Raw genomic sequence first — 10,197 nt, 5'->3', positions numbered from 1 at the left:
AATACTCGGCTTGGCCAGGAGAAAAAAAGTGGCTTAGTTTTCGACGGCAAATTTGTAGTTTAAATAATATCCACCGGGAGCACCACAAGCTTCGGTGGCCGGGTGTTTGCCGGGTGTTTAACACTATATATTTTAGACACATGTGTATTGTGTTTTATTGCAATGAATCAAAAATATTAAATATTATAAGTATTGTATTTATGATGGAAAATACATGTGTGTACCTACATTTATTTATTGGTATTTCAATAATATAATTTTAACGTATGGTATTCATATTGCAAATCATTTATTGCCTTATGATATACTTTATTCAACTGCCTAGAAGTTGACAATTGAAAACTATAGCAAAATTGCAGATAACAGATTACAGACCATTACAAATTTAATAATTTATATATATTATAAGTAACTCAAATCTATTTATAAATACTTACTTCTTTATATTTACTTTTGATTCAATATTTACCTAATATTGGTATTTGGTACCTTCTCTTAAAAATATTTAAATATATCTAAAACACTATTACATTAATAATAATAGTTAATGTGCCTAAGTATAATACATAAAATGGTATACATATAAGTAGGTAGTTATGACAAAATATTAAAGAAGTAGTTACAACTTGGACTGTTTTGATAACTTTTTTGTTTTCTCAGGGTTTAAAGTGGGGAAAATTCCAGAGGGGACTAATGTCTCCATATAGTTTTAACTTTTAAGCGTTCCATTTATAATTTTATGTATAATGCCTAATGTATACAATTCTAATTTGTTAAATGGGACGCATTTAACCGTCATCAGAGGTAGGGTTGACTGAGTCCTCCTGCATCCCCCCCCTCACTTTAACACTTGAGTGTTCTGTGTTGTGACTTATAAATAATATCCTGATTTGGGTAGTATTTTTTACAAATTATGTTAATATAAATAGTAATCTAGATTTACTAAAATAAACAAATTTGTTATTTAATTAAAATTATAATTATATCCCAATCAGATTATAAAAACATAAAACTTAAATATGTTATAGCCTATAGGAATATTGTAATAAAGATAAATTAATATATAATACATTTAAAATTCGATTTACTTAATATGTAGCCAATAGTTATTTATTAACTATAGTTTATCTTACATCAAGATAAAAGTTATAAAAATATTGTTTATTAGGCGGTATTCATGTTAACTAAATTTTTGCCGTCAAAAATTGTGCCACTTTTTTCGCGGAGTGTTATCACCTTCTCTTCTGGGTCACATCACCCACATCGTGGGTCAAATATTAGATATGTATTTATATGAGGGGTCCTTAAATATATCCTTATATCCTTTATAAATCTTCTAAGGCCGTGTATAAGACTATATTCTTATTTATCTCAATGATATAGAGGTATCACTGCTACAATATTTTCCCCTAGCGCAGCATGCCTGTTAGGGCGTTGGTCACGCTCATAGATAATATATTATCTATGGTCACGCTTTCCAGCCATCGGATGGTCCACGAATGTGTAGAGAAAAATGAAAATCGACTTCTTTATACCATGGCCCATGCCCCATGGGATGCTGACAGTGGCGTGTATCATAAAAAAAATTGGTGTTGTCCGAATAGTTTTAGGAGACCTACCCCTCTTAATACTGTCATACCGACCTATAAAATTACCTATTTTTTCATCTATCAATACCCACCCACCCATATTTAAGGTGCTGTCCGAGCAATACTTGGACCTATGGCCACTGGATGCCGGGATGGTAATGGCACAGAACAATATGGCCGTTGTCAAAGAACAGTGTATGAACTATGATGCTGATGAAAAAGACAAATACTAAGGAGAGCCACAATCGCTCGTTGACTATTTCTAACAAATGTGGATCTTTTAATATTACACCGTATTACCGTGCACCATTGTTCGTTTTCAGTCCTTTAATTCTTTAATATAATTATTGATAATCTTTTATCTGTGTTCCAGTCCTGTTAATCTTCCGTGGTTAGTTAGTATAGTCCGTGGTCATGATATAATAAATTATGTAGGATCACAGATATCTATAATCTATATAGTTAGTATAGACGCAGAATAACTGTGGAATATATATCTGGACTGTGGGGATGATGTTGCGCACATCGTGATACACATCCTGACAAAAAGTGCTGTCATGACTCATGGGACACCAGGTAGAACGAAGTATCTTTTCCAATAAATATTTTAGATTACAAATACATTTTAGTGGAACCATTCAAAATAAAAGTAAATATCAATAAGTAAATGTGAAAAATAAATGAAAATGAAAATTATTATTATTACTATTTAATTATGTGATAACTGAAATATGATACATATGTTTGTGATGTAATTTATTCCAAATATCTTGAAAATACTGGATCTTTCGCTGTAGATTCCGGTGGGTTGTTTATGTAAATTTAATGTGTCCTTAAAGACAGTTTTCCATTTCTTATCATTAAAATAAATGTTAAAGTCACCAATTTTTTATAATTTATAAATTGTAATAATTATAAATGCATAATATGCAGATCTTAAATTACGCTGTAATTTTGAGGATTTCAACTTTTTTGCCCGGCACTATGGGGATTCCCACTTTACCGCCCGCTGGACGGAAAAACGTCGCTTTCCTACGCTTCAACCGTCATCGAAAACTAAACTTTCTTTGCAGGCGTAACAAAATAGTATATTGTGTGGCAAGGGCGGGAAGTGAGCTATTTCAGTCGAGGGCTTGAAATTGCCTTCTCGCACGAGCCACACATACTGTTTTTTGTCACGCCTCTGCATTCATCGATCACGGCAAAGGTAATGCAGGGATCTATATGCACAACACGACTAGGCCGTAATTCTACAATAATATTTCACGAAAGAAACGATTTGGTTTTATATATTTTAAGCGTCACGCGTATTGAGGTTATAATATGAATATAAGATGTAGGTGTAACCAAAAGTTTATGTTTTTTAAGGACAGTGGTATTGATTTCAGTGTCTGGTTGTGCAGGCGATATACGCGTGATGTACGCCCAGCACTTTTTGGGATTTCCACTTTACCGCCCGGCACTTTTTGGTATTTCCACTTTACCAATCGGCACTTCTTGGGAGTTTCACTTTACCGCCCGCTGAACGGAAAAAGGACGATTTCCAACACCGCTATCGAAAACCAAACTTTCGGTGCAGGCGTGACAAAAAATATATACACTTACGTACAATTAAAATATTAATGGAAAATAATGAGCTCACAGATTAAATTTGCACCAGGGCCCATCTAATTCTAGCTAAGGCACTGGTAGGCACCTATATGTCTATGAACAATTTTGAAGTTAAAACAAATACCTATAGTATACAAAAAATCATCACATTAATTCCAAAATACTATCAGTGTTAACTATAGTAAATAATAGACCTACCAATGCACATTTCTCGTAGTTTATTGGTGGTTTGGACTAACTGCAAAGACTGACTGACTGATCATCGTAGTCTAAACTATGATAGCTGAAAACTTGAATTTTTGAGATTTACGATGAAAACCAAAATTTTTTTTTGTTTATAAATGACATTGTTTACATCTTACTGATTATAATAGTATTTATATGAAATAATTGATAAAAATTGGTATTATTTTATGTATAAACGGTTGCTATTGGTTACTCGGGCAGAGGAGGTAAAAGTATGCATCAAATATTAAATCATCGCGTAAATTGCCTCGAATAAAGAAATCTTTATAAAAAACATGAGAGTTGAAAAATTGTAGCTTAGATGAATTTGCATACCTAGGAAGCATCATCAGTAATGATGGAAGAAATAGTAGTGAAATAATAAAACGCATCTGTCAAGCGAAAATAGCATTTAACAGCAAGAAAACTCTTCTTGCATCAAGAAACGTTAGCCTAGAAATAAGGAAAAATCTATTGAAGACATATGTATGGAGTATAGCCCTATATGGGTGTGAAACCTGGACAATAACAATGGGAAATCGAAGAAGGCTAGAATCGTTTGAAATGTGGTGCTACAGAAGAATGTTGAGAATAAGTTGGATGGACAGAATAACAAATGAAGAGGTGCTAGAGAGGATATCAGAAGAAAAATTAATATGGAAAAGTATAGTTAGAAGAAGAAACGAATGGATAGGCCATATAATGCGACACGAAGGACTACTAAAATTGATCATAGAAGGATGCATAGACGGTAAAAACCATAGGGGGAGACCAAGATTAGAGTATATTCAACAAATAATTAAGGACCAAGGATGCAACTCATACGTAGAAATGAAAAGGAAAGCGGATAATAGAGAAGAATGGAAGATGGCTGCAAACCAATCTACGGATTGAAACTATAGAGAGAGAGAGAGAATATATTATTATAGATACTTGGAAAACTATTTGACCAATTTAAATTATTCATAAAGACATCAGCAAAGTTTAACCGTTCGTTCGATTAATACCAAGTACCTACTATAATATGAGTATAAAGGTATTGCAGCAATAATAGAATAATTATTACTCTATGGTCTGAATCACACTGGCTATAACATTATCTAATATTAACTCCGGAGCCCTAGCTAGTAAGTAGTTTATGAAACATCAAATATCGAAAAGGGCCAGCAAGTCAAGATAATCGTTATTTACTTATAATATCAATGTTTGTATCACCAATTATAAGAGTAAATTCATTGTGTGAAACTTCGCTATTATTAATAAACATTAGTTTTGATTAAGTCATTATTATTACTAGATATGTATGACTAGGTGATATGTATATACAGTAATATTAAGTAATTAAGCTTAATATTACTAAATATCTATGTAAGTACTTGTCAACTTTGTCTGAATAACCCTAGATTTAACATTAAAACATAATATATCCTGGCTAATATTTCAATGATAAATTATAGACGATTCTAAAGGAAAACCATCAGTTTAGCAATAATAAAGGACTATATCAATACAAATTTTTACCTACAAGCAAATCATTTTAAGTATGTATAAAATTAAAAATGAATTACCGATATCCTTTGTTTTCAAGTGTCCACCAAATATCTGGTAACATTAATCAAATCAATGTTGATGATACAAAACTGTATAATTTAAAATTTTAGTTTTATTCTTAAAATTGTATTTATTATATATTTATATATGTATGTATTAAAATATATACATATATAAATATAATTACATTTCATTCCTAGAATTAAACCTAAACAAGAAAAGTAATTTGAACTAGAGCCAAACTGCCATCATAAATGAGTGCTGAAAAAAATAAAAATATTCACTTCAATAAGACTAAAGTACAGAAAAAGGTTTACTAGAAGTCCCCGTGCGTACATAAACATCTGAAGACGTATTTGGCTCTGGTTAAAATAAATTTAAAACAAAAAAAATTATACCACAAAAAAATTTACAAATATTAATTGAATGCAATCACTTATTTTCGTTTAGAAAAAAACAATTTGAAAAATAAAATGAAAATTATATAATATAATAAATATAGGTAAAATAAAAAATGACCACTTTGATACAATAATATTTTCAATTTTATATTGCTGTGTTGTGCCGTAAAAATACATTAGTGTACTTAATAGTATAATATTTATATTAAAATAATATTATCTTATTCACAATAGTAATTTACATCCTATATATGCATATTATATATATTATAATAAATATAAATATATGTCATAAAAATGATACATTTAATATACTTTTATCATTTTTAACACTATAAAAAGAAATGTATAGAAGTTTAAATGTAGTAAGAACAGTAGTTTTAAAAATTAATTATTCTAATTATGATAGTAGACGGCATTAAACAATTTTTGTTTAATAAATCATTAAAATAATCACTTTATTGATCATATTAATACCTATAAAATATATATTTCATATATACCTAATTAGGAATAATCACATGTAGTGTCTACAGAACAATTTGAACTGACTTTAAAAACGTACGACCAATTTGATTACTTCTCTACAAATCACTTAAAGTACTATAATTATGTATAAAGTGTATAATATATAAATAGATATTTATAATTTTTTTTATTGAACGCATGCAAAATATTTAGAATTTTTTTCATCCGCACAACTTAAATTACATTTCTTTTCACAAAAACATAAAAATATAAATTTGAATTTTCATCGAAATAAATAATAATATATATTATATATTTATATCTGGTTAAAGTCAACATTATATTAAACAAAATTATCTATTTTAATTGAAATAATTTTATTTTGTTACATACAAAGATATAAGTAAATATTATTGTGAATTACAAATTATTTAAATTAATCGGACAGATTAAATCCAATACAAAATAACTTTGATAGGAGATTTGCCAATATTGACAATACACATAATGGTAACATAATCAGTATGCAATGGTTTTTTTCTTTATGTGAAAAGTGTTTGTGAACTATTTTTTGTTACATGGGATGAATTACAATTGTCCAGAATTAAGTCAAAGCCTATCACCGGGATAGGCTAGTTATAAAAAAAAGTGTAGTTACTAAATTAAAATAAACTTGTACCAAAATCATGATAATAACTATCAGAATAAATTTAAGTATTAAATATCTTGCTTAACACACTAAACTTATTAAACACTAAAGTATTTTAGCATTTTGATTCGTATCTTACGGGCTTGAGGACTCTTTTTTTGCCTCTGTTACTGCAGGCTTATCAGATTCATCGGTTGATTCCTTTTTCTGTAAATAAATATTACAGTTTATTAAATATTTATCATTCAATTAAATATAGAGATGTAATTTACCTCTTCGACTTTCTTATCTTCTTCGGCTGATGAATTTCCGTTTTCAATTTTATCTTCGGTTTTTGAATCTACTTCTTCTTCTGTGGAACTTCCGCCCTTGTCAGCTTTAGAATCAACATCATTATCAGCAATACCGTTTTCTTCAGCTGACACAACTTCTTCACTTTCTTCTTTTGAGACTGCCTTTGGCCTTCCTCGTTTGCCTAAAGATTAATTTTTTTTTTTGAAAATGATATGCAATCTATTAATTAAGCATACATTTTTGGTTAACACCATGTATTTTGTCAACAGTTACCTTTAACGGCTGGTGTTTTTTTCTCTTTTTTTGCTGGAGGTTCATTTTTCAACTTTGAAGCTGCAGTTGAACCTCGTGTAGAGGATCTGGTCGTTCTCCTTCCATCAACATCATCAGTATTGTTCAATCCCTAAACAAAACGTATTCAAATGTAAGAATGGATTATACTCTTAAATTATACAGTTGATTGCTAACAAAAGTTAAAATTAACAAATTTAGCTATTAAAAGATAATGTATTCTTTAAACCTTGGTTATTAGTTCAGCTTCAGCGTAAGTTGCATTAATTGCATTTGTACGGCTTCCTGTATTTCTTTTTCGTCCACGCTTCTCACCTTCCTAAATTTAAAAAAAACATAATAAAGTTTATAATAAATTTGTATATTAATCACCTATAGACTATAATTATGTTATAATCTCTTTTAGCAAATATGCTTTCACAATTGTGTTTTATGGTAGGAGGGGAATGTTGATATATGATTATTACAAAATTAAGTATCAGGTATAGATTGAAATACGTACACAATTAGGTACTGTGTTCTATTACACATCATAACCATCGCTTTTCAGTATATTTTAAGTAATGAAAAAATGTGTTTAATATAGCCACGAGCTAATTTAGTATTATACATACATTATGATTTAGAGAACATTACAGATGTTATATTTTTAAATTGTCATGGGTAGGTGGGTACAAATTTGGGAAACAAGACTTATAAATTATAATAAACCGCGAGACACAGAAAACTATTCTTAGAAAAATAATTATTTTTCGTAACATTAAAATGTTTAAGGAGAGTATCTAATAGTTTCAAAATAGGCACAAGGTGATCAAAATCGGAAATTTAATTTAATTACCATTTCTATTTTGTTTGAATATAAACCTGTAAAAAAACAAATAATTTGCAGTGGTTTGACTGAACAATGAAGTCTTCCGAGTTGTTTATTATCAAATGCTCGACTAAGCTAATAATATAATATCGTGTTGGGGTAAATACAACGCCGTGTCGCTGTCGTTTCAACTGTATTAGGCACTTGAAAGGTTATCGAAATAATGACCGAGCACACGATTCTGGGGGGGTTGTTCCAAACTCAAAACGCGCACTTATAAGACATAACGAACAGTAGGCACTAACGTATTAAAAAAAAAACAAAAAATGTGAGCCGGACCGACGAACAGTTATTATCCTGGATGAAAGACTAAGTGTCTAACACAGTTTTGGCGGGACCCGTGTGAAACGGGCGCGAACGAGCGGTACTGCCGGCGGAGATACAGTGGTGCACTGCGTACAATAATAATCGGGTAACGCATTATTTTTTGTTGCTCCTCTTGCCAGTAGCCCGTCACCATGGGCGGCCGGTCGGAACCGACGCGCGCGTTTTTTATTACCAGAGAAAAAGACGGCGGCTGAGCCGAGGTGAACGGATCTCTCGGCGGCGGCCGAACATGCGCGTGCGTAAGCGCTCGCGCGCAAACAAGATCGCGCCGCCGTCGTCCGTGGCGCGATTGCCGCGCGGACAGTAAATAATATTCACAGACAACGATGGTCAGGCACGCCATCGGACGATCGTGTTGCCGGCGACCTGGCTGGAGTCACGCGAGTCACGGGACAGGTTTTCGCACCCCGCCGACGATAATGGCGGCGAAATCACGAACGGTTGTCAGCGGTGAAGGGGGGTGGGAGGGGGTGAGGCAAACGGTTTTTATCGGACGGCGGCGGCGTAACGCTAGACCCGCAGGGATGCGCGCGGGGGGGGACAGGGGGTTGTTGGCATTTTCGCGCGTCCCATCGAGAAAGTCGCGTAATAATGGCGCGCGCGCGAGCCGTTTGGCGGCAAAAAAAGATCGTTGGGGGGAGCACGCGCGCGCGCGTTCGCTCACCGTTCCATACGCGATAGACGTTACCTGAACTGAGGGTACGTTGTTCTCGGCGGCCACTTCTGACATCGCGGCGGTAATGGTGACGGCGGGTGTATTACGATGTAGTGATCGTCGTCTCCGGTCTGGCGGCGCGCTTCGTTAGACGCACCTCGACGGCGATTATTTACGGTCGATCGTCTGGAATCGGGACGCGGTTCGGCGATAAAATCGTTGACGTTTTGAAAAACAAAAACTGTAACGTGCGACTGTACACGGACGGCGTACGTGTCTGTGATGAACGCGGACGTACAGTTGCGATTTGCGACTTGCGAGTGGACAGTGAGACAGGCTGCGGCTGCAGTTGTTTGTTTATACGAGACGACACGAGTGTGTTGGGATTTGTAACGAATAATAATGCGGTGGCGGTGGCGGCGGCGAGCGACATCGACGACGGCCGACGGGCCGCGAGAGCGGACGACCGAGACATTGCGGATCGTACCGTGAGATGGCGCTTCGGACGCTTCGGTTCCCCTCCGGTGTAGGACGACCACCGTCATAGACGGCGTAAACAATAATAATAATAACAATATCATTATTAATCTAAGGGCCAGGGGGGCAGCATTCATACTTTTAAGTTTTTATATGCACCACAAAGCATACACGATACATCTACGACCTACTATTATGGTTCGAGACTTGCATGTCTGTGTATTGGATGGGGTAATGCATAACTGCAGAGTGTACAATTAATACAAATTCAACAACTATATAGGTAATTAATTTTTTTTAATTTGTTGTACCTACTTACCTATTTTTATGGAGGCATTAAATTCAATATTTCGGGGAATATTATATAAGCGCTTATTTGAATGATTCATAGTGCTGCTAAGTTCCAAAAACTAATTATTTACAATAATTTGCAAGACTTTAATTTTTATGCTAGTCAAATGTTTTTAATAAAACCCATGAAAACGTCCTAAAATATTAGATTATCATATCGTCCAATTAAAACCATTATTAACTTACCTCCCATTAGTTTTTTAACGTTTGAGTAACAAAATATTTCTTATTTTATTTTTATTGATCCTTAAGCCCGACATCTGTGAACATTAGCTGCTGTTTGTAGGGTCGTATTGATATGGTGGTAGGGTTTGGAACGGTGAGTTTTTACACGTGAGTGTTTGTGTTTGCAGAAGTGGGCACCTGTAGGTATCTACCATGCCCGGGTGAGGAATGGCGGCCTTTCTCTCCGGACACCGTGACTGTCCGAAGAAAAA

At 33.6% G+C, this 10,197-nt stretch overlaps 1 protein-coding gene across 2 annotated transcripts; it reads right to left on the bottom strand.

The window, feature by feature from the left end:
- Positions 1–5,068: 5,068 nt before the first annotated feature.
- Positions 5,069–9,337, bottom strand: LOC132952464 (uncharacterized). 2 transcript variants are annotated; one of them, XM_061024775.1, is made up of 5 exons: positions 8,966–9,337; positions 7,309–7,398; positions 7,062–7,191; positions 6,767–6,969; positions 5,069–6,701 (listed from the first exon to the last, which is right to left on the bottom strand). In XM_061024775.1, the coding sequence occupies exons 1-5, from the start codon at positions 9,005–9,007 to the stop codon at positions 6,630–6,632; spliced, it is 537 nt and encodes a 178-aa protein (XP_060880758.1). In that variant the 5' UTR covers positions 9,008–9,337; the 3' UTR covers positions 5,069–6,629. The 2 variants fall into 2 exon arrangements, with proteins under 2 accessions (XP_060880758.1, XP_060880759.1); XM_061024776.1 differs by lacking the exon at positions 8,966–9,337 and adding an exon at positions 7,918–8,251.
- Positions 9,338–10,197: the final 860 nt, after the last annotated feature.

This window comes from Metopolophium dirhodum, chromosome 9 (genome assembly GCF_019925205.1).
Source record: "Metopolophium dirhodum isolate CAU chromosome 9, ASM1992520v1, whole genome shotgun sequence".
Lineage (NCBI taxonomy): Eukaryota > Metazoa > Arthropoda > Insecta > Hemiptera > Aphididae > Metopolophium > Metopolophium dirhodum.
Note: the sequence above shows the minus strand (reverse complement) of the source record. Positions and strands in the feature narration are given on the sequence as shown.